This window comes from Nicotiana sylvestris, chromosome 9 (genome assembly GCF_000393655.2).
Source record: "Nicotiana sylvestris chromosome 9, ASM39365v2, whole genome shotgun sequence".
NCBI classification, from domain to species: Eukaryota; Viridiplantae; Streptophyta; class Magnoliopsida; order Solanales; family Solanaceae; genus Nicotiana; species Nicotiana sylvestris.
In genome coordinates, this window is record NC_091065.1 from 186,272,933 (window position 1) to 186,298,272 (window position 25,340).

The 25,340-nt window shown below is 40.1% G+C and overlaps 1 protein-coding gene and 1 pseudogene across 1 annotated transcript; one reads left to right on the forward strand and one right to left on the reverse strand.

Annotated features, from left to right (window-relative positions):
• Nucleotides 1–25,340, forward strand: part of LOC138878708 (CBL-interacting serine/threonine-protein kinase 20-like) — a 245,739-nt pseudogene that overhangs the window by 95,236 nt on the left and 125,163 nt on the right.
• Nucleotides 19,961–23,984, reverse strand: LOC104216969 (probable LRR receptor-like serine/threonine-protein kinase At3g47570). Its single transcript, XM_070156234.1, has 4 exons — nt 22,920–23,984; nt 22,618–22,833; nt 20,526–22,517; nt 19,961–20,438 (listed from the first exon to the last, which is right to left on the reverse strand). Exons 1-4 carry the CDS (start codon nt 23,122–23,124, stop codon nt 20,095–20,097), a joined length of 2,757 nt encoding a protein of 918 aa, XP_070012335.1. The 5' UTR covers nt 23,125–23,984; the 3' UTR covers nt 19,961–20,094.

The window sequence follows — 25,340 nt, forward strand, 5'->3', positions numbered from 1 at the left end:
CTGAACTCGACAATGCCAAAATGGGTGAAAAGTTGTTATGAACAGGTAGCTCTTATAGACGGAAAGAGAAGAATGCAGTTTGCCATGGTCAGCTTTATCAGAACAGAATGTCCAGAGCCTTCAACAAAAGAGTCAAGCCAAGACAATTCACATCGGAGCAGTTGGTGCTAAAGAAAATCTTTCCACGTCAAGATGAAGCCAAAGGGAAATTCTCTCCCAACTGGCAGGGTCCGTACATGGTTCATCGGGTTTTGATTGGAGGAGCCCTCATACTTGTAGAAATGAACGGAGAAGTCTGGCCAAAGCCAATTAATTCAGACGCAGTCAAGTGATACTATGTGTAACATCTATGATTTCCTTATGTAATTGAACTACACCTGACCTAATTCCCATTTAAGAGGGGATACGTAGGTAGCCCTATGGGTTCGGTCACAATACGTAGGTAGCCCTATGGGGATATGTAGGCAGAATTTTGAGGAGGACACTCAAAATTCCGAAGTTGATTTCAGCCATTTATCATCAATAGCTGTCAGAATCAGGAGCCCCGTAAACCGGGGTAGAATTTTGAGGAGGACCCTCAAAATTCTGGAGCAAGCGAAGTTGCAATGTCTTGAACCATGTCACAGTCGTCGGTTCATCTAAAGAAAACTATTCTTAATCATGTACTTACGTTATTCTTTACTAAATCATGCATGTTTATTACTAAAATTGCCTTGTTTAGCAATGCTACCCCTATGATACGAGTAGTATCACCATATCAAAGTCGAGCAGGTCAAGCAAAGCCAGCAGGTGACACGAACTAACCTTTACCCTTTACCAAACTCACAATTTTTATTTGGATGCAGACACTTGAGTTGCAAAATCATCAAATATACCATACTCTCATGAAACAAACATTGGTCAGGAATATAACTCTCAGAACCGTGGCACTTACTCACAGGTTCTATCCGCACACAACAGTGTCCCCAGCAGGCACAATGTCCCAGCGGTCACAATATCGCAACCTGCTATCAGGTAAGAAAACTCTATTATCATTTGCCTTTTTACTTCCTACATAAGGTTACCATTCTGCCTTCTGAGGTTAAGCTCTACCTCCATCTGCATTTTTTCTGCATTGCATAAGGCTGCCATTCTGCCTTCCAAGATTAAGCTCTACCTCCACCTGCATTCCCTGCATTGCATAAGGCTACCATTCTTCCTTCCGAGACTAAGCTCTGTCTCCATCTGCATTTCCTGCACTGCATAAGGCTACCATTCTGCCTTTCGAGGTTAAGCTCTACCTCCATTGCATAAGGCTACCATTCTGCCTTCCGAGACTAAGCTCTGTCTTCATCTGCATTTCCTGCATTGCATAAGGCTACCATTCTGCCTTTTGAGGTAAAGCTCTACCTCCACATGCATTCTATGCATTGCATAAGGCTACCATTCTGCCTTCCGAGGTTAAGCTCTATCTCCATCAACATGGCTTAAATATCGCCGCTTTATTTACATCTGCATGGCTGAAAAATCACCACTTTATTTACGTCTTACATCAGCTGAAATATCGCCACTTCATTTAAATCCTGCATCGGCTGAAAGATCGCCACCTTATTGCATTTCATGGGCTGAAAGATCACCACTTTCTGCATCTCATGGGCTGAAAGTTTGCCAAATTGTCCAAAGGCGTCATTGTTCAGAGGCACCATTTTCATAGCCCGAGAACACCATGTCATGGCCCGAGGACCCCCTTTTTCATCTTTTGCATATCATTATTCAAAGGAATCATGGTTCGTAGACATCATTCTCATAGCCCGAGAATATTATTTCATAGCCTACGAATCCCTTATTATATGCTTCATGGCCCAGGACGTCATCCTACCCGTCCAAAGACAGTATTCATGGTCCGACGGGAAATTACATCATGTTTAATTTTTCGCACAATATACACTTGTATTGATTATTTGCAGGTAAACCATCTAGCAACAGCCGTCTTAGCAAGAGCGATCCCGCTCTAGTTCCCGCGGCCCTACTAGACTTTAACCATCCATCCCAACCCGAATATCTCATCCGTTCTTGAAAAATCTCCATTGGCATATTACGCCGATGGATCCTAAACTACATATGGCCTGATTCCTATAAGACTAGGGATATGTAAGCAACTCAGGAACTAAAGCACGGTCAGATTCTTCAAACCATTTCGTTCGGTCAAATTGGCCGTCATATCTTTACCCGACAACTCTTTCATCCTTCCCGGGTAAAGAGGGGCAGCTGTTGATACCCAATTTTTTCCTGTATATTTTATATATGCAAAATACTTTCAAAATAGTATATATATATATATATATATATATATATATATATATATATATATAGTATGCCCAAGTATTTTAGTATTTTTTCTAATTTGTAAAGATTTTTAAATCAACTTATTGCCCTATTTTAATAGTACAAAAACCAATAATTGTTCCTCAAATTATTATTTTGGTGCTTAATGTATTTTATTCTCATATTTATACCAAAATATAGCTAATGTAAGTTTTGCACATTTTTACAAATTTATTTAGTATTTTTAAGGCTAAATTGCATATAATTGCAATTTTAGCCTATTTTAGGATCTAATTGCCTTTTTATATTTATGAAATTGGTTCCAGTATTTTTAATTTATTATTTATATATTATTAATTAAGTTATTACCTTTAATTTATTTTAAGAAATTATTTTACTATTTTTATAAAATAAAAGGGAGAAAGTGGTTATTTAAATGCTAGCCCTATTTAATTTCAATTATGGCCTAAATCATCCCCCAAATTAACCCAATTTCAAATCCCAAATTGACCGGCTCAATTTCAATTTAACTCGCCCCTAACCCAACTAATCTAACCCGTCTGACCTCCCCTTTTGATCTAGGATGTTGATTATTTAGATCAACGACCACAATCATTCATTTCCTTTTTAATTCACAAACACCCAACCCTAAAATCATTTTCCCCTAACCCACCGCCTCTGAAATCCTCTCCTTTCTCAGACTCTCTCGAACATTCCCTAACCCTAGCCCCTCTCATTGTCTTCAAACCTTGAAACCACCGGTATCCATGGCCTCCCAGGCCATGAGAGTCTTAAACTCACCTCCCCTTGCTCTTATACACTTGATACTTGAAGATTCGAGGTCTGACCTCGAAGGTTTTCGCTCAGATCTCTGCCGATTCAAGGTTCTACAACCATCTCCAGCTTTGCTTCGGTATACAATGGTGTTTCGAGCCTGGTTCTAACTTCTCCGACTCAGATCAGACATTTTCCCAAGTCTTTCTCATTTCTAGGGCTCTTCTGAAACCCTAACTCTTCGAGGTTTTCTCTGATCTTTTTAGATCTGTTATGTATCTATGCTCTACTTGAGTTTTCAAACGATTTCCCTAACTTTTCTTTCAAAAATTACTTTCAAAATCACTTCTTTATGATTTAGGGTTTTCTAAAAATGCTTAAGGTGTTTCTCTGACTTTTCTTTTCCTTTTCCTTTATGTATGTTTGTCTCTAGTGTGTTCTTATGTTCTTCTTTTACCACACATGTTCTTCTACTCTGTTTCTACACTATGTGCATGTATGATTTTCACTATGCTCTGCTATTTTCTTCCACTGCGATCTGATATGCTTCGCCTATTGCTTCCTTCTACCATGTTCTTAAGTGTTCTTACTATTTTACTAAAGACTTTCTTAAGCATGTTTTTTTCTACTGTTGCTTCTACTATGAGTTGTAATCTCATTATGATTCGAATTAGTTTCTTCACTCTATTTGCTTTGAATCTTTTACTGTGTTTGCGTGCTTTCTCATGAGTTTCTGAAAGAAATCCCTAAGCCTGTTTCGACTAATTACCTCTTTATCTCTGTATTTGATTCAAGGTGGAAACCCTAAAATTTGGGGATTCTGCCGAGGTTTGATTATGTGAACTAGGGTTTTAGCTTTTTAGAACCCTTAACTCTTTCATGACTTATTTTGAGTCCGAATTGAGTTTGGACATCTTTGTTTTCGTACAATTTTGAACTTTTTCTAAAACTCTCCTACACTGGACTTTCTACTAATTTTTGCAAGGGCATGACAAGGTTCTTTCATGTTTAAACGTGTTTGTATGCTTTTTATATGTGTGATGATTTTTTCTTCAAAGAGGTTTTCAACCTAGTGATTAATTCAGAATTCCTTTTTAATAGGTCTGATTGATTGTTACTGATTTTTCTTAAGTTAAAACCTTTTCCACCTTTCAAACTTGGTTCATTCATACCAAATCTTTGATCTCTGATTTCCTGGCTATTAACTAATTCCCTTGCCTTATTGGCACAAACTGTGTACTGTCAAGGCCATGTCCTTAAATAACCTTTATGTATTTGCCTCTAATTTACTACTTTGCACAAAGTGTTTGACTACTTTCTTTCCTTAATTAGTTTTACCCGTTTGAATCTGAATCCCTTAATTAAGGGAAACCTTGTGTTATTGATTGACAATCGGTCTTCAAACTATTTTCTTACCTTATTTCTACTTGCTTTATATACAATAAAAGGAATGACCCCTTTTCACCACTACACACTTCATACTTCACAAGCTCACAACCTCTTCTGAATTCATACTTAGAGTGTTCTCGCTTCTTGTCTGCACTTTGGCTTTTACAAGACTACTGTGTTCTTCTTTACTTGTCCCTTTGAAACTGGTATGCCCTAACTTAATTTTTAGAATCACCCCAATGTGTTTACTTGCAGTCTTTGTTTCTATGTACACTTTATTGTTTTCTGTAAAGTTTAGCATCTAACTTAATATGCCTATGTGCTACTGCTTGCCTCTTTTTGTTAACACTTGCTCCCTATCCCATTACCCTATGTGTTTGTAAGTCGAGACTTGGGGCATCGCAACAAGAAATGTTGTCCATGAACTGAGTTTTGAACCCCTGAGGTCTTAACCTCTAAGTAGGCTGGAAGGTGTGCCAGTATGTCTCATTGCTGGGTATACCCCTTTGGCTGCTCTTCCTGCTAAATCCTCACTCCCCTATACCCCTATGTGCACTGGTTTTAAGTTACTTCCTTTTCCTTTCCCCCTCTCAGAACTCTGCACTTGCACTCACTCTTACCTTCTACTTGGACGCTTGAGGGCTGGCCCTTCCACACTGCACTATGACTTAATCCTGCAATGCATTTGGATGTGAGCACTGCCCGAAGTCCATATGAGGCTCTTAGGGAACTCTGACACATCCAAATGAGAGAAAGGCTTTGGGTCTTGATCTTGGGAGTTGGTTTACTCACACTTCAGACATGATGTCTGAATTAGGCTCTCATTGGTTGTAATTTTCAATTTTCGGATGTATTTTCTCTATTTTATTTTTGGATTGTAATAACTTTATAATAAACTTTTGGGGTGATTAGTAAAGAGGTAGGGGTAACTGTATGCAAGACCCAAAGCCTATAGCTTTACATATTTATGCACTCTCATCTGTAGATATCCTGTTTATAGGTTTACGTGATTCTGCAACCATATAGACATCATGCCTATCGGAGTTTCTGCACTTTCATACGTAGATAGCACACCTATAAGGAGTTCTACACCTTCACATATAGATATCATGATTATAAGAACCTTTGCACCTTCATGTAAATGCTATGTCTATAGAATTCTACACTTTCATATATTACCATATCTGTAATTACTCGAAACCCGAATCCTACATATGCATCTAGAAGACATGTCTATAGGTGATCGCTGCCAACTTGATGCTACACTAAGGTAGTATGAGCATGTCACAATAGCTTTTAACCAATATAAGGGTCAGGATCGATTTCCTCAGGGAGCTAGTAGTGGAGTTGGATTGTCTGTCTATCCTAGAGATGTGTTTGTGCTCCTAATGTCACTTCAAACATTTTTGGGTTTTCAAATTATAACTATTTTTGTAAAACTATTGATTAACACTAAATTATGCTGCGAGAATATTGCTAAGTTGTATCTAAAGGGAAGAAGGCACTAGGGTTGTGACACTACCTAGGTGGCTAATTGACGGGTAGATATTACTAAGGTTCGATTGACATAATTGGGGCTCATGCTATAACTATTGCACAATTTTACCCACTCTCACACCTCTTGGTAGGGAGAGTGATTTTTCCTAATTGACTCTCTCGAGACCAAATAGGTAGGCAAATTAGACCAAGCAACTAGAGTTCAAGTAGGGTAATTATTCTCTCGAGGTTTAACCCATTAATTGGGACTATCACTTCTCATGAGTCCATCCCAATTCCGTGTTGGGTCAATTTTGGGGTCATAGACTCTCTTTCTCAAGAAGAGTTAAACCCACAAAGCTTGAATTAGTGTTTGCAACCACCAATACTATATTAACACATAAAATCAACCCAAATAGCAAACACCCATAGTCAATCTCACATTAGATGGCAACACCCATCAATTACCCATACTAGGGTTGAGCCACAACCCTAGCTAATGGGTTTAGCTACTCATGCTAGATAAAGAAATTAAAGAAATAGATGAAGAACTAAGCATATTAATCAATTGATAAAATTAATCTACAAGAATCTGTTGTAAATGTAAAGCAAAAGTGCCAAAAATGGCTACAAAAGTTGATCTCACGAGCGCAGCTCTCAACTGATATATATGATAACCTAAAAAATGGTAAAATGTTATATTTATACTAGGCTGGAAAAACTGGAAAAAATACCCTTGCGGGGGTCAGTGCGGGCAGCATTAAATGGATCGTGGTCGTACTGGGCTCACTTTTGCTTCTTTGAACTTGGACTCCGTGGACCGCGTAGAATGGACCGCTGCCGCGGAGGGATCTGGTATGGTCCGCGCACTCACGATCGCGGACCGCATGGCACTGGCTTTGAAAACTTCATCTCTCTAAATCCCATGACCGCGGACTGCACAAAAGAGTAGTGCGGCCACGGAGCCTTCACCGCGGACCGTGAGATGTGTACCGTGGCCGCGCTTCTTCTAGCCTAATTCACCAACTCTCTGAACCACCTAGTGCGGCCGCATTCCATTTTGCGCGGTCCGCACTTGGCCTTATTTTCTTAAATTCCTTGGTCTTTGATATTTGAGTAGGTTTCACTTCTTTTTGAGCAAATCTTTGACATTTCTTCACTTTGTCGATCAAACCTGCAATCAAGCACAACTTGTAAGCCTTTTAGGAATATTTTGTAACAATATATGATCAAAGCATAGGCAAGTAGGGGCATAAAACATGTTAAATCCTAACTTATCAACTCCCCCAAACTTAAACCTTTGCATGTCCTCAAGAAAACAAAATAAGGCCCACTCCTTAAAGGAAAATCCAAGTTACTCCAGCTATCCTAAGGTAACCTCAACAAGCATCAATTGGGACTAACAATTTCCCTTAATACGAATGGATCATTAACAAAACTTAAACTTTGAAAAACTATGGATCAAGTGTGACACATGAGCTTGACGAATTGACTCAGTACATCAAAGAACTCTCTCAATTACTTTGGTTGTTGTGGAACCCAAACTCACACGTCCTTAACTCTTCCTAAGCAAACCTCACCTTTTAGAATACAAGCACACAAACAAAGGTTAATGGGAATTCACTCGTCTCTCTCAAGGAAAGGTCACAAGTCTGGCTCTTAGTACCATATGCTTGACCCTCATGTATGTATCCACTAATGCAAGCGTCATCCACTCAAGATCATATAGGGTTTTTGTGGAGTCAATGTGAAGGCTTTTGGATCAGGGTAGGAAAAGTTGTTGGTCTATATGGGTTTCATCTTCCCTTAAGCACTTATTTTGATTCATTTTGGCACAATTCTCTTTGACTCTTTGAGTATTTCACTTCTTTTCAAGGGGTTAGAGAGACACATTGTCACTCTTTCTTATGCAATTCAAAGCATTTCTCCTTTTTCTACTTTTTCTACACCTTTTTCACTTTTGTTTTTCTTGAATCCCATTTTATTCTTTGCACATTGGGCTTTCTTTTTGTCTTTTACTTTTCTTTCTTTTTCACCACCTTCCTTTCCTTTTTGCTTTTGTACCTTTTACCACTTTTGTTTCCTTTCTTGTCTCCCCCCCCCCAAACATAGATTTTTGCCATTACTTTAGGGACGATTTGGGTGCCAAGAGGGGGTATAATTTAGAACGGATATAGGCTTGTAGCATTGGTTCTTGAAAGAAAAAGATTTAAGACTCAAAAAGGGTTAGCTTGGGATTATATCATTGGTAGGCTATGGATTCGTTCGACTATTATTTGGAACAAGGAGAGCCTATAATCACTTCTCAAGTCAAATTTAACTCAAAATTTCGCCTCAACAAACATTCAGGGCAAGTTCTAGACCATTGGCTCGGGACTTGGACTCACAATTCGATTTCACACCACACACACTCAAGGATTGCTAAAGACATATAGTCGAGGTCCCACACCAACCTTAGACATGATTGAGCACACAATAGTCTCGAAAGACCACATGATGTTTGTTTGGTCAAAACAAGAGTCTCAAGGTCACTACTTTCACCATACTAAACACAACCACTTGTCTTTGACCATGGTATCAAAGTAAAATGTGTTAGGCCCAAGTGAAACTTTGCTTGAGGTACCCTTAACTATAAACTACTAAAAACAAAAGAAAAATCAAAAACAGATTCAAACCCTTAAGAAGGTTATCAAGCCATCCATCATCGGGAAGAGCCACCCGGTTCGCACAATACTCTACCATTGGAAAGAACTGTGGCATTCAAGAAAACCAAGGGCTTATTGAAAGCGCCAAAACCGAAACAAAAAGGCTGCGAGCCTATCTACTAACTAAGAATGAAAAATTTGTACGAAAATAGAAAATAGAATGAATGTTTACAATTGGGCATTAGAATATACAATGGGGGATGAATATATATACAAGAATGTAACTTTATATACAGACCAAAGAGAAGATAAAAAGTGCGATAAAAGTAACTAAATGTAAAGTTATATACAGACAAAATAAAAAATCAACAGAAACATAAACTAAGTCAATTAATATATACAAGCATCCAGATAAAAAGTAGGGTGCACCCCCACAAATAAAAGCTGGCATTGTCCCCAATGCCAAATAAACAAATAAGCATCAAAAATCAAGAGGAAAGGATATAGGAGCTCCCTAAGCCTCGTCTGTATGCATGGGAATATGAGTGGTCCCCAGGTCCTCTGTATGTACGGGAACCTCAAACTGGTTCCCGATCTCCTGCTACTCAACTGCTGGGATTGGGGCCTGGACCTAGACGGACTGAATATCTGGAGCAATCTTTGGCTGACTGGAGGAGACCTCCTGTGGGTTTGCCAACCGGATGACCACCTCGTCTGCACTAGGGAGCTTCATCTTCTTCCTAGGAAGCCTCTGAGTCTTCTTCTGCTATGGCTCTACTACTGGTGCTTCTACTGGGGCTGGGTCCTCAAATAGCAAGTCTAAATGCAGCTGGTCTGCCTTTACTTTGTCAACATCCTCTCTCAGTGCTTTCAAAGACTCCTTGGAAGCCCGTGTTTTGCGCAGCTTCTTATGCTCCCTGGCAAGCTCCCTAAGAGCCTTGCCATATGAATCCACTGCCTTAGCCAAGGCAGCCTGAGAATCAAAGATCTTTTGCTGGTTGGCAAGAATCTCCTTAAGTGCATCCTCGATAGGCTAGGGCACCTGCACTGGCTGTGGTGCCGACTGAGCCGCAATGGTAGAAGTCAAGGTGGACAACTTGGATGAAGCAGTCGCCATCCAGTTGTTCAAGCTATGAAGTGTCTGGCTCAGCTGGTGGACGGTGATAGGATGGGCCTGGAAAGATAGAATCCTCGGGCCAGTAGGAGTAGAGGGACCAACAGTAGTGGAAGGTCCGAGAGGCATGTCAACAACTGTGGAAGTAGGCTTAGTGGAGAGCTCTACCGCAACCGGCTCTTCAGACTGGCTGGTTGTGGCAGAAACAGAGGCTTGTAATTTTTGTCCTTGGGGTTGTCTGACCCCTTCAAATTGTACCGAGAGAACGGAGCCACAGGTTTGACCTTGACGTCAAACAGTCCTTTCTCTACCTCCAAGTCCTGGAAGTACATAGTGAGGGTGCTGGGAAAAGGGTAGTTCCGGTCATGCTCAACCCCCACTGCACAAATAACGTGAGACATCACATTGCCCACGTTGATAGGATATCCCGCCATAATAGAAGCAACAAGAACGGCCCGGGAAAGTGGAATAGTCTGATCATGGGTAGTGGGGTCGAGCCGACTGCACACAAAAGTCAACCACCCTCTAGCCTCAAAGTTGAAGGTTCTCCGAAGTATTTTGGCCCCTGCTTGTAACTATTCTAGAACCGTACCCGGGATTGCCAGGTATGAAGCTAACTACGGACGAACCTCCTCGCCCATTGCTAACTTATCATTGTAAAGGGACACATCTTCATCATTGAACCCAAGGTATTCATTTAGTGCCTTCCCAGTAAATAAAACATTTTTGTTTCTCACTTTGGTCACCTTAGTGCCCTTCAAGATATGGGCCACATTGCTATATAACTCCTTGACCATATTATTATTTGCCTTCACAAAATTGTCTTTAAAGAACTCCCAACCCACTCGAGCCTGAAACTGTCTATGTACATTGGGGTGTACGGGTAGAAGGTCTTTGTCGATGAAGCTCCTCACAAGAATCAACTCCTGTGACGGCCACCATTCCCTAAACTTGTGGAACACCACCTGGCTGACGAATCTATATTCCCAAACTGCGGGATTCCTAGTCCTGCCAACTCCCCCAACCTGAGGCACACCACCCCCAGGCAACTCCCTATCTCCCTCATCACCCTTAGCACCCTCTCCAGATAGTGACGTTGTGGGAGAGGTAGAGTATTTATCCCCACTACCTGCCGCTGAGCTGTCAGATGACCAAGAAGAAATGTTGATTGAAGCTCGAGCATTGGGGGAAGATGGGGGAGTGTCTTTATTTATGGTGTTCTCCGGATATGGGATGTAAAGAGGGACTGAATCTAAAGAGATCTCCCGAGATGGCTCATACTCACTCCCCGAGTTGTCAATGGCTCTATCAACCGCTTTGATTGTTTTTCTCATTTCTATTATGTTTTTTCTAGCTTGGGGAGTAAGTTTTACCATCCTTTGCTTCCCTCTCCGGGAGGAATTACCTCGCCCAGGTTGTTTGGAACCTCCACCTCGTTGTTTGACCATTATCTACAAGCATACACATCTAACATGGTTAGTATCAGCACAAGCAATGAAAAAAGTGTTGAAATTGAACTGTAGACATCAGATTACATATTACCGAAATAGTTACAGAACAGAGCACCGCGGCCCGCACAAACAGGAGTGCGGCCGCACTGGGAGCACCAAAGACCACACAAAAGTGATCGCGATCTGCATTGGGACAAGACCCCTAAAAACATCTCTCTGAATCTCCTCACCGCGGCCCGCACAAACAGTACTGTGTCCATATTGAGGGCACCGTGGACCGCACAAAAGTGACCGCAATCTGCACTGAGATAAGGACTATAATACCACCTCTCTAAATCCAACCACCACGGCCTGCACAAAGTAGCACCGCGGCCGCGGTGGGCCATCGCGAACCGCATAACGTGCAATGTGGCCACGATGGGCATAGCTTTACTTTCAGTTATTCGGGCACCGCGGCCCGTGCAAAATAGCAATGCAGACCACGTCAGGGCACCGCGAACCTCATAAAAGCGACCGCGGCAGCTAAGGTCCACCACGGACCGCACTAGATGGAATACGACTGTGGTGGCAAACTTCAGAGGGCACTACTTTTGACCAGTGCGGACCGCACAAAAGCAACCGCGGTCGCACTGGCAATTTTCAAAGACTATTCAACTTTTTCAAACTATTTTGTACTACATCAACTTAATCCCTGCAACATCCCACAATCAGTTAGCTCAAAAATCAAAACTACACTACCAAGAAAACACAGAAAACAACAAAAAGATACAGACGTGGGTTGCCTCCCAAGCAGCGCAAGATTTAACGTCGCGGTATGACGCATGTTACCAGCACATCACTTTAGATGGAAGTGCCACCAAGTGGCCATTATCAAATTTCCCAAGATAGTGCTTGAACCGATGCCCATTGACTCTGAATACTTCACCATTCTTGTTCCTTAGATCAAGAGCACCAAATGGGGTCACGAACACAACTTCAAATGGCCCACTCCACTTTGACTTGAGCTTACCTGGAGACAGACGTAACCGGGAATTGAATAAGAGAACCATATCTCCAACCTTTAACTCCTTATCCCAAGCATATTTGTCATCAAGGTACTTCATTTTGTCCTTGTACAAGGATGAGCTGAAGTAGGCATAACTGGGAATTGAACAAGAGAACCATATCTCCAACCTTGAACTCCTTATCCTGAGCATATTTGTCATGAAGGTACTTCATTTTGTCCTTGTACAAGGATGAGCTGGAGTAGGCATAGAATCTGAACTTACAAACACCAACCGATACGGTGACATACCAATCGGAGTTTTGTAAGCCGCCCAATAAGCCCAAAGAGCATCATCCAACCTTTTCGACCAATCGGTCCTATTATCATTGACCGTTTTAGACAAGATACTCTAAATTTCTCTGTTGGAGACTTTCACTTGGCCTCTAATTTGAGGATGATAGGGGGTCGAAACCTTATGATTGACATTGTACTTAGAAAGTAACATGTCGAACGCCTTGTTGCAAAAGTGAGACCCCCATTACTAATGATAGCACGAGGAGTGCCAAACCTTGTGAAGATACTTTTTTTCAAAAATGTCACAAAACTCCGGGCTTCATTGTTGGGCAAAGCCATAACTTTAACCCATTTTGAGATATAGTCCACCGCTACGAGAATGTACGTGTTCCCACAAGAGCTCACAAAAGGACCCGTAAAATCAATGCCCCAAACATCAAAAATATCCACTTCGAGAATTGTATTGAGGGGCATCTCATCCCCTTTTGAAATTTCGCCGGCTCTTTGGCACTTATCACATCTCTTCACCAAATAACCTGTATCTTTGAACAAGGTGGGCCAATAATATCTGCAACTAATCACTTTAGAAGCTGTTCTCGCCCCGCCATGATGGCCACAATAGGGTGAAGAATGGCGAGCCTCTAGGACACTCAATTGTTCTTCCTTCGAGACACATCTAGGAATCACACCATCTGTGCAAATCTTGAACAAGTATGGCTCATCCCAATAGAAATCCAAACTATCCGCTTGAGCTTTTTCCTTTGGTTAGAAGATAGCTCACATGGGATTATTCCGGTCACAAAGTAATTGGCAACATCGGAAAACCATGGCATATCCTTCATTGACACCGCAAGGAGTTGTTCTTCGGGAAATGAATCATTCATCTCAAGGCCGTCACAAGGCCTCCCCTCCTCCTCCAAACGTGACAAGTGGTCCACCACTTGATTCTCACTGCCCTTCCGGTCAACAATTTCTAAATCAAACTCTTGAAGAAGTAACACCCATCTCATCAATCTCGCCTTGGAGTCTTTCTTGGTCATCAAATACCTAAGGGCGGTATGATCGGTGTGCACTATAACTTTGCCCCCCATAAGGTAAGGTCGAAACTTTTCCATAGCAAACACAATAGCCAACAATTCTTTCTCGATGACTGTATAGTTTCTTTGAGCCTCATTCATGGTTTTGCTTGCGTAGTACACCGGATGAAATATTTTGGTGATTCTTTGGCCCAAAACAGCCCCAACTGCAACGTCACTAGCATCACACATGAGCTCAAAAGGCAAGCTCCAATTTGGTGCGGTAATGATAGGGGTAGAAGTCAACTTGAGCTTGAGAAGCTCGAATGCTTGCATACAACTCTCATCAAAGAAGAGCTTTGCATATTTCTCTAGCAACTTGCACAATGGATGTACCATTTTAGAAAAATCCTTTATGAACTTCCGGTAGAAACCCGCGTGCCCAAGGAAACTCCTCACCCCTTTGACAGAAGTAGGGGAGGGAGCCTCGAAATAACCTCAATATTGGCCTTATCAACTTCAATTCCTCGCTTTGAGATCTTGTGACCCAACACTATACCTTCTTCTACCATAAAATGGCACTTTTCCCAATTGAGAACAAGGTTGGTGTCTTCACATCGGGCCAACACTCTATCCATGTTTACAAAGCACTCCTCAAAAGAATCCCCAACCACGCTGAAATCATCCATGAAGACCTCCAAGATATCTTCCACCATGTCGGTAAAAATAGCCATCATGCAACATTGGAAGGTCACCGGAGCATTACACAATCCAAATGGCATTCTAGAGAAAGTGAAGCCCACGAACTGTCAGAAATAGGATAAACCACCCCAACATCTAGCCACTTGATAACTTCTTTCTTCACCACCTCTTGCATCACCTCATTTAATCTTCTTTGATGCTCCAAGGAAGGCTTTCCATCCTCGCTATTGGGTTGTCTCATTGATTTGCAAACATGGAATACCACATTCTCATCCCCTTCTCAAAAAGTTAACTCACCCGCTTCAACATCAACCAATGCCTTCCCCGTATCTAGGAAAGGCCTACCAAGAATAATCGGCACTTCAAAGTCCACCTCACAATTAAATATGACAAAGTCGGCCGGAAATATAAACTTATCCACCCGTACAAGCATATCATCAATAATACCCAACAGTCGCTTCATCGATCGATCCGCCATTTGAAGTCTCATTGAGGTAGGTCTAGGTTGTCCAATTCCCAAAGTCTTGAAGACCGAGTAAGGCATCAAATTTATGCTAGCCCCCAAGTCATAAAGGGCCTTGGCAAAATCCACACTTCCAATAGTACAAGGGATAGTAAAAGATCTGGGGTCCTCAAGCTTGGGTGCCATTGAATGCACTATGGCACTCACTTGATGAGTCATTTTAATTATTTTGCACTCCATTGACCTTTTCTTTGTTACCAAATCTTTCATGAACTTAGCGTACCCTGGCATTTTCTCAAGTGCCTCCATCAAAGGCACATTGATTGTGAGGCTCTTCATCATGTCTATGAACTTTTTGAATTGATTGTCACTCTTTTGCTTTGCTAACCGTTGAGGATAAGGTGGAGGTGGCCTAGGCAAAGGTGCCTTGGCTTTTTGTACAACTGGCTCGGGCATGTCAATCACGTGTTCCCTAGACGGGTTCACGACATCTTGAGTCTCTACCTTGGCTTCATCATCAATATCAATCCGTACATCCTTGTTCATATTTTGATTAACCACATCATCAACAGTCAAAGGTACATCATCATTCTATAACTCGACATCTTCATCCATAACTTGCTTTTGCTTTGAGGAATTCACATCACCGCCTCTCCCACTTCTTGTTGCAACCGCCATCATATGATTATTATTCCTACCCTTCGGGTTCACTACCGTATCACTTGGTAGATCACCCTTTGGACGAGTATTCAACAATTGAGAGATTTGGCCTAATTGCATCTCTAAGTTCCGGATAGATGTGTTATGAGAAGCTAATTGGGCATCGGAATCTTGGTTCTTTTTCATCATTTGCTCGAACATGCTTTCAATTCTCCCCATATCACTTCCGGAAGAAGTCGGACCTTGAGAAGGAAAGGGGGGTGGATTGTTCGATTGTTGGTACATGAGAGGCCTTTGAAAAACTTGCCCCCGGTTGCCTTTGTTCCCGCTATTGTTTCAACCTTCTTGATTGTTGTTGTTGCCCCAATTATTGTTAATACCATTCTAATTCCCTTGGTTGCTTTGATTACCCCAATTGTTGTTTTTGTTGTTGTTGTTGTTCCAATTACCTCCGCCTTGTTGTTGATTGTTGTTATTCTAATTACCTCCGCCTTGTTGTTGATTGCCCCAATTTCCTTGAAGACGCCATTGTTGATTCGAAGAGTTGCCTCTATTCCTTTGGTAGTTATTGACATATTGGACTTCTTTGCTTTGATCATCATAGCACTCATTTGAATAACCACCACCATCATTGTTGTTGTCATATTGTTCACAATTACCTTGAGGTTGTTGTCCTCTTTGCCTCCTTTTTAATATAGAAACACCTTCCATTGCATTGACTTGGTGCGGGTTTTGGACTTGTTGCAATTGCACCTTTGCCAATTGATTCATAGTTGTTATAATCTCGGCAATATATTGGCCATGATCGTGCAATTCCTTGTTCAAATGGATGACCGTGGGGTTACCTTGGGGCACATTTGCTCGGCTTTGCCATGCCGAAGAGGTGTCGGCCATTTTATCAAGTACATCACATGCCTCTTGGTAAGAAAGTTTTATAAAGTTCCCTCTGGCCAATTGGTTCACAATGCATTGATTCGTGGTGTTGATGTCTCGATAAAAGGTTTGTTGAATCATAGCCTCGGTCATGTCGTTATTAGGGCTTTTTGTCACCATTGTTCTATACCTTTCCCATATCTCGTGTAAAGGCTCCGTTGGCTCTTGCTTGAAAGCTAGAATTTCATCCCGAAGAGCTGCCATATGACTTGGAGAAAAGAACTTGGCAATAAATTTGTCCGCCAATTTATCCCATGTTGTAATAGAATGATTGGGGAGCCTTTCTAACCAATCCAATGCTTTATCCTGAAGAGAGAACGGGAAAAGCCTCAATCTCAATGTATCCTCGTACACGTTTGTCTGCTTCCTACCCCAGCATGTATCCACAAACCCTTTCAAGTACTTGTAGGCATTTTGATCGGAGGTGCCCGTGAAATACCCTCTTTGCTCGAGCAAGGTCAACATAACATTTGTGATTTGAAAGTTCCCCGCCCGGATTCGAGGAGGAACAATAGCACTGGCGTATCCTTGATTTGGTAAAACTCTAGGAGCCACTCTCGACGGTGCCGGAGAAGGGTCTGGAATATTGTTGTTCTCATTTGCATTTACATTTGCATTTCGGCCTCTCCGTGGAACTTGAGGTAAGACCTCATCATTTTCTAGATCCTCTACCTCCTCCCACACTATCACTTTGCTAAAAGGGTCATTTGCATTAAGTGCCATTTGTACCTGATTGATTGACACAAACAAAATTAGTAAACAAGAAGGAGAGAGAAGCAAACCACAAAACTAAATAAATAGATAGTCAACGCCGTAAACTCCCCGGCAATGGTACCAAAAAGTGATCGCTGCCAACTCGACGCTACACTAAGGTAGGAAGAGCGGGCCGCAATAGCTTTTACCCGATATAAGGGACAGAATCGATTTCCTCAGAGAGCTAGTAGTGGAGTTGGATTGTCTGTCTATCCTAGAGATGTGTTTGTGCTCCTAATATCACTTCAAACATTTTTGGGTTTTCAAATTATAACCATTTTTGTAAAACTATTGATTAACACTAAATTATGCTGCGAGAATATTGCTAAGTTGTATCTAATGGGAAGAAGGGCACTAGGGTCGTGACACTATCTAGGTGGCTAATTGACGGGCAGATGTTACTAAGGTTGGATTGACATAATTGGGGCTCATGCTATAACCGTTGCACAATTTTACCCACTCTCACACCTCTCGGTAGGGAAAGTGATTTTTTCCAATTGACTCTCTCGAGACCAAATGGGTAGGCAAATTAGACCAAGCAACTAGAGTTCAAGTAGGGTAATTACTCTCTCGAGGTTTAACCCGTTAATTGGGACTATTACTTCTTATGAGTCCATCCCAATTCCGTGTTGGGTTAATTTTGGGGTCATAGACTCTCTTTCTCAAGAAGAGTGAAACCCACAAAGCTTGAATCAGTGTTTGCAACCACCAATTTTAGATTAACACATAAAATCAACCCAAATAGCAAACACCCATAGTCGATCTCACATTAGATGGCAACACCCATCAAATACCCACACTAGGGTTGAGCCACAACCCTAGCTAATGGGTTTATCTACTCATGCTAGATAAAGAAATTGAAGAAATAGATGAAGAACTAAGCATATTAATTAATTGCTAAAATTAATCTACAAGAATCTGTTGTAAATGTAAAGTAAAAGTGCCAAAAATGGCTACAAAAGTTGGTCTCACGAGCGCAACTCTCAACTGATATATTTGATAACCTAAAAATTGGTAAAATATTCTATTTATACTAGGCTAGAAAAACTGAACAAAAATGCCCCTGCGGGGTCAGTGCGGGCAGCATTAAATGGACCGCGGCCGCACTAGGCTCACTTTTGCTTCTCTGAACTTGGACTCTGCAGACCGTGTAGAAGGGACCGCGACCGCGGAGGGAGCTGGTGTGGTCCGCGCACTCACAACCGCGGACCACATGGAACTGGCTTTGAAAACTTCATCTCTCTAAATCTCATGACCGCAGACCAAACAAAAGATTAGTTCAGCCGCGGAGCCTTCACCGAGGACCGCATAAAAGAGTAGTGCAGCCGCTGAGCTTTCACCGCGGACCGCGAGATGTGTACCACGTCCGCGCTTCTTCTAGCCTGATTCACCAACTCTCTAAACCACCTAATGAGGCAGCATTCCATTTTGCGCTGTCCGCACTAGGCCTTATTTTCTTAAATTCCTTGGTCTTTGATACTTGAGCAGGTTTTACTCCTTTTTGAGCCAATCTTTGACATTTCGTCACTTTGTCGATCAAACCTACAATCAAGCACAACTTGTAAGCCTTTAAGGACTATTTTGTAATAATATATGATCAAAGCATAGGCAATTAGGGGAATAAAACAAGTTAAAATCCTAACTTATCAATAGGCCATTCAGAATTTTGCATATACATTTGTCACTAGGTAAATGTGTTCACGGGTTTAATGAAGTACAACATTTAGATGCCATGCCTATAAGATTTTTTGCAGTCTTGCTACATCTGTAAAAAAACTTTTAAAATCAACAACGCCTAAAAAGCATGCCTATAAGAACTATCAACCAAACATGAATCGTTTCACTTGCTTATAAGTCTAAAATCAGTAACAATGATGCCTAACATCTGCGGAACTTATGCTTTTTTACCAAAAACTCGCCTTTCCTGATTGACTGACAATTTCTTTTCCTAAAATCAGCATACTTCTTTTTTTCGAAACCAGTAGATATCATGCCTATAGGTTTCGTCTAACACTTAGGCAAGCCATAAGGTAAACTTGTAAACTGAATCAAATTTTGCTAATTACAACCAACAAGCAGGCCTCATTCGGATTTCTTATTTGAAATATGTAATAAATCAGTCTGCCTCAACCATTTAAGTTTAATCTGACCTTAATCAGTATGTGCAAGACATGCTAAACTATATGCTTTCTTTTATTTAAGGAGGTCTGTTTGAGCCTTATTTGTTTATGTGTCTCCCCATACTTGTTATACGTGTTTTTGATTGTTGCCCTAGCATTTTTTTTTTTACCTTTGAAACCACAAATAAGCCAACTTTTCCTCCCTTTTAGGATTAGTAGCCCCAAGTACCTCCGGGGCCGATAGGATTGGGGCAGGTAATAGCATGCAATAAGTAAATGAGACTCTTTCGCGCTTTAATACCATAACGGGGTGGGAAAGGGTAGATATCGATATGATGACCATGCGATAAAATCTCGTGTAGCCCCTCATTGAGGAGTGATTACCGAATGTTGTGTGGTGTGATCAATATTATTTATAAACCTAGGATCCCCTTTCCTTTACTTGTTTATTTCATTGTTTACTTTCAAACTTCAAACTATTTTCTCAAAATTCAGCTTTTCTTTTGTTTCTTTTAATTTCATCTATTTGTAACCCTTATGTGCAAATCCCCTCTTATTTGAAGTCTTACTCGCCTTCATGTTATTTGTACTTAAAGTCATAATCGTAGCCTGGCTGGGAACCACATTAGTGGATCCTTAGAGGTGCATAACATCTTTCCCTCGGGATAATTTCAAGCCCTTACCTAATCTCTGGTTTCCTAAATCAAATTCTTCTTAGTATTCTAATGCACTCAAATCATTAGGTGGTGACTCTTCAATTCAAACCCACCCAATTCCCGAAAGGGAACGAGTTGTCCTCCCAAATGTCATGAACCCGCTTCCGTGAGGAAAAAGGGGGCGCAAAACTCTATAGATTGTGTAGCACCATTTTACAACATTAGTAACAAGAAGATATAGTAAGATTTATTGCATTCAGCTAGAATTTACAAAGCTAAAAACAGAATCTTGCTCAACTCAAGTACTAAAATATATGCAACAAACAAGTGATTTGGATCAAGAGTTTCCAAGAACATGCTCAACATGTAAGAAGTTGAATCTTGATCTTGTGTAGCATTCTTACGACATCTTTTATGTCGATCCTCTTTGCAGGAGAATCAACACAACAATCTAGTGCAACTTTCATGATCGATACCACACAATCTAGCTTTTTGTTTAAGTGATCATCTTGTGGTGTTACTAAGTTGGCATCTACAACATCCACTGTTCCCTCTGGGAGTGAATTACTCACCCATTGCTTCAAGCTAAGATCTCCCTCGAACATTTCATCATTAGGCTTTCTCCTTGTAAATGCTTCCATCAACATGATTCCGTAACTATAGACATCACATTTTGTTGATACCAATCCATCCCGTCCATACTCTATACTCAAACAAATTTAAAGTGTTAACATTTATATTTTTACAAAAAGGAAAGGAAAATCAATGTCAAAAGCATAAAAAAATGTACCTGGTGCAATATAACCAAATGTTGCTAAGGTTTTAGTATATAAATCACTCTCATCTTTACCAAGAAATTTTGAAATACCAAAGTCGCTTAGGTGGGCTACCATATTCTCATCCAACAAGACGTTACTAGGCTTCAGATCACAATGAATCACAGGCGATAAGTACTCATGGTGAAGATATTCCAATCCACATGCCACGTCTATCATTATATTCAGTCTCTGCATGATGTATAAGAAGTAGTTGTGTGAATACAACCACTTATCGAGGCTTCCATTGGGCATGTACACGAGTACTAAAGCCTTAAAATCAATGTTGGAACAACTAGTGATGACTTTTGTAAGATTCCTATGGCGGAGGTTGCGCAAAACTTCACATTCTGTATCAAAACTCTTGAATGCCGCTTCCAATTGAAGATTGAACACCTTAATTGCAATAGGAGTCCCACTTCTGAGTATGCCTTTGTAGACAGAGCCAAAACTCCCAAAACCAATCAGATTGCTCTCGCTAAGCGCATCAGTTGCTTGGAGCAGTTCATAATATGAAATTCTTCCTCTTGTTGAAATAGACAATGAATCAGCTTGTTGAGGAGATTTTTTACCTTTTCTATACCTTATCCATACAAGAACAAAAGTGATAGGAACAAACACCAGTGCAATTCCCAGTAGAAGAAATAGAAGGATCATTCTATTCCTATTTGATCTATGCTTTGAAGAAGTGGGGCATGGCGGGACACTAAATCTTGTCGAACCACATAATGCTTCGTTGAAGAGAAAAAACTGACTTGGGAGGTTCTTGAAAGGACCCCCAGAGGGGATTTCACCATACAACTTGTTATAAGAGACATTGAAATAATTCAGGTATTGAAGTTTCTCAAGAGACTTGGGAATGGTTCCTGATATATTATTATGAGAAAGGTCTAGGAATTCTAACCCTACCATGTTGCTCATTGAGTCAGGTATAGATCCTTGCAACCTATTGTATCTCAAAGAAAGGCTCGCCAGATTATGCAAGCCTCCAATTTCTATAGGAATGCTACTTGAAAATTGATTCATGGACAGATCCATATGTGTAGCAGTCTTTAGATTTCCAATTTCTGGAGGTAAAGAACCATCCATGTTGTTTGACGATAAGTCAAGAACTATTAGATCTTTAAGGTTCCATAAGCTTGCTGGTATATTGGAACTTAATTTATTGGAACACAGATTTATTTCTCTAAGGGAAGTAACACTCCCTAAACAATTAGGAAGTGATCTTGAAAGGTGATTTTGGCTCAAGTATATGCTACCCAATCGCGGCAATTTACAAAGGTTATCGCCAATATATCCTGTGAGTTTGTTTTCATTTAAGAACAAGCCTTCAAGGTTTCTCAAGTTGCAAATTGATGTGGGAATTGATCCAACCAAGTCATTTTCAGCAATTTCAAACAGAAATAAACTGCTTAAGTTCCCAATTTCATTTGGAATTCTCCCTTTAATTTTGCAACCACTAGCCAAAAATGTTGTAAGAGACGTGGAAAGGTTACCTATGGAAAGTGGAAACATGCCATTTAGAGGGTTCAAACTTAGAGAAAGATATGTTAAATCTCTGCAGTTTGTTAAGGAAGTCAAGAAGCTTAACGAGGAGTCGCTCGTTAAATGGTTTTCTGCAAAGTTTAGGATCTGCAGATGAGTCAAATATTCAAGAGAGTTGGGAATCAAGCCAGTGAGTTTGTTGCCACCAAGCTCTAGGATAGTAAGCTTTGAACAATTGGAGATAGAATGAGGAATAGACCCAACAAGATTGGTTAATTTACCAAGATAAAGTATTTCAATATTGGGTAAGATCGATCCTATGTTTGATGGGAGGGTTCCTGATAGATTGTTGAATGAAAGACCAACCAATCTCAAGCTTGAAATATTGAAGATCTCCATTGCAAGTGAACCACTAAAATTGTTAGAGTCAATAAGAAATTCCTCCAACTCAACGAGATTGCTTATCTCTTTGGGTATTTCACCTGGCAACACATGAAAAAAGAAGGATTATTGCTAACAAGTTTAACTAGCTAGTTTAATCTAGTTTAAGTTGTGCTTTTCGCTATCACTTTGGATACGTACCAGTAAACATATTTTCCTCTAGATCTATAACCTGCATCTTGGTTGAGTTGCCAATCTCTTGTGATAACGATCCATTAAGATTGTTCCTCCATAGTCCCAAAGTTTGCAATGAGGAGATATTGAATATGGAGATCGGGAGAGAGCCAGTTATTTGGTTTTCCTCCATGAATAAGACCACCAAATTAACAAGATTTCCGATTTCTTGTGGAATTATCCCTGCAATTCATGTGCAATAAATATTTTGTGGAAGTAATTAGATATAATACTATTAGCATTCATAAGATAGTGCAGCAGGAACGCACCTGTGAAATGGTTAGTTCCTATACAATAACTGCAAATTACGTAGACTTCCAATTTCACTATGTATCGGTCCATCAAACTCATTAAATGATAAAGACAATATTTGAAGTTCTGAACAATTTGACAAGCTTGTAGGCATATGACCACGGAGCTTGTTTGTGGATAAACCAAGCTTTTTGAGTAATGGAAGACCATTGCATAATCCATTGGGAAGACTTCCTGACAAGCTATTGCTTGTAAATGAAATCACTTCAATTCCAGAAATATTGAAAACTGACAATGGTATAGAACCTGTGAGTCGATTATGTCCTAGGGACAACTTATTCAAGTTGTGAAGATTGTCGATCCCCTCTGGGATGTCTCCTTGAAGGAAATTTTGAGAGAGTTGTAAAGTCTCCAAATTTGAGGCATTTGAGATAGACGTAGGGATAGAACCTATGAGCTTGTTTCCACCCAAGCTTAAAACCTTATGTTTTTAAGATGTCCAATCTCTTTTGGGATTTGACCCTCAATGGAATTGAATGTCAAATCCAAAGCTTCTAACTTAGAAATATTGGAAACTGTAGAGGGGATGGATCCAATGAAACTATTATTCCTAAGATTCAGAACTTGAAGTTGGTGTAAAACCCCAAACCAGGGAGGAATCTCTCCTTTGAAGTTGTTGAAACTTAAATTAAGCAACTTCAGTCGATGCAAACGTGCCATTTCTTGAGGCAACTTTCCAAAGAAATTGTTTCTTCCCAAGTCAAGGGAAACAAGAAATGTGAGGTTTCCAAAATCTTGTGGAATTCTTCCAGTAAGAGACTTGTTGGAAAGATTCAACGACCTCACTCTATGATGGCGGGAACCACAGATGACTCCAACCCAATGGCAAACAGGAGTAGCACGTGACCAACTCTCATCCAAGAAATGAGAAGGGTCTGAAATGATTTGGGATTTCAAAGAAAGAAGAGCTAATTGATCAGTGGTATTGTTGGTGTGTGTCATGGCTGAAGTAGCCATAACATAGTAAAGCAACAAGAGTGTTATGAGAAAATAGGTGAATGCTTTCTCCATAATTGCATCAAATCTCAGGAAATGGTATGGCTATTAACTATGTGGTTTGAGACTTTAAATAGTCATGAAATCTTGCTTTTTTGTCTTCATGATATTTAAAATGTCTTTTTAGGAGATTTTTTCCATTTAGATCTCCTTTTTTAAGAAAAAGCAAAAACTACTTTTCTTTATTCATTTCGCATATCAATATTAATACAACTAATTTGGAGCTCAAAAAAAAAAAAACAAGAATATGACTGTTAAGATTATGCGTATATTACATTTTAAATGTTTATTTAACCTTTTCACAAATTGTTTATAATTTTTACTTGTTTTTCAGTATGTTTTTATGAATTTTTGTTTTTTCCAAAAGAATACACAACATTAATTTCTAGGGAAATTTTCCAGGTTTATGTGGGCTATAGGGACTTGACAAACTGGAGAATTAAAATAGCACGGGCTAGCCAGTTTTTGGATTGGTCATTTAAAAATAGCCGGCGTTTACAAAGTTAATGAAAAATAGCCACTATTTTGCTGCAACAGGGACCGGTCCAGCATAATATACTGGAGATCGATGCACCTGTATATGAACTTCCAGCACATTATGCTAGAACTCCAACACGCGGAAAGTTCTAGCATAATATACTGGAGATTGGAGCACCTATGTATGAACTTCCAGCATATTATACTGGCCCGGTATATTATACTGGAACTTCAGTATATTATGCTGGAGTTTCAGTATACTTATGTTGGAACTCCATTATAATATGCTGGATTTCCAATATACTTATGTTGTAACTCCAATATATTATGTTAGAGTATTTTTCGGATTTTGAACAGTATTTTTGTTCAGATTTATCTTTATATAAAAAATAGCTAAATTTCGATTACTATTGAAACTGTGGCTATTTTTAAATTACCACTTGTAAGTCTTGGTTATTTTTGAATTTCTCCCAACTGGAGAAGACGTAAATCAACGAAGTCTTGCAACCGTAAATGTTGGGGCAAAATTATTCCTCTAATCTGTCCAAAGACTTTCCATGTCAACTTAAGTCTTGCTTTCATTTTCTTTACAACTGTGTGGTGAAAAGCAGTAAGATATATGTACTAAAGTTATCTACACTTAGCTATAGCTATATCAGGATGTTTTATTGATTAGTTTAATTGATTATACGTAATATGTTTATTATCCTCCTTTCTCATTGTTTAGTCAAGTTGTTAGTTTCTCTTAATTTGCATAATGTCACTTGTGATTTTATTTTCCAAGTTCGGTCGTTAATGTTGCAATAACATCCTTTGAACATTTGAATATCGTTATGCATTATATCCCTTTTATCTAATTTTATGTGGCATATTTTTTTTATTATGTCGAAAAAGAATGACATATT

Bases quoted from the DNA above. Each gene is read 5' to 3' on its own strand.
- LOC104216969 (XM_070156234.1), bottom strand. From the start codon at position 23,124: ATGGATTATGCAATGGTCTTCCATTACTCAAAAAGCTTGGTTTATCCA. The intron at 22,834-22,919 runs GTGCGTTCCTGC...CATGAATTGCAG, and splicing joins AGGAACTAACCATTTCACAG to GGATAATTCCACAAGAAATC. The intron at 20,439-20,525 runs GTACATTTTTTT...GTTTGAGTATAG, and splicing joins ATTTGGTTATATTGCACCAG to AGTATGGACGGGATGGATTG.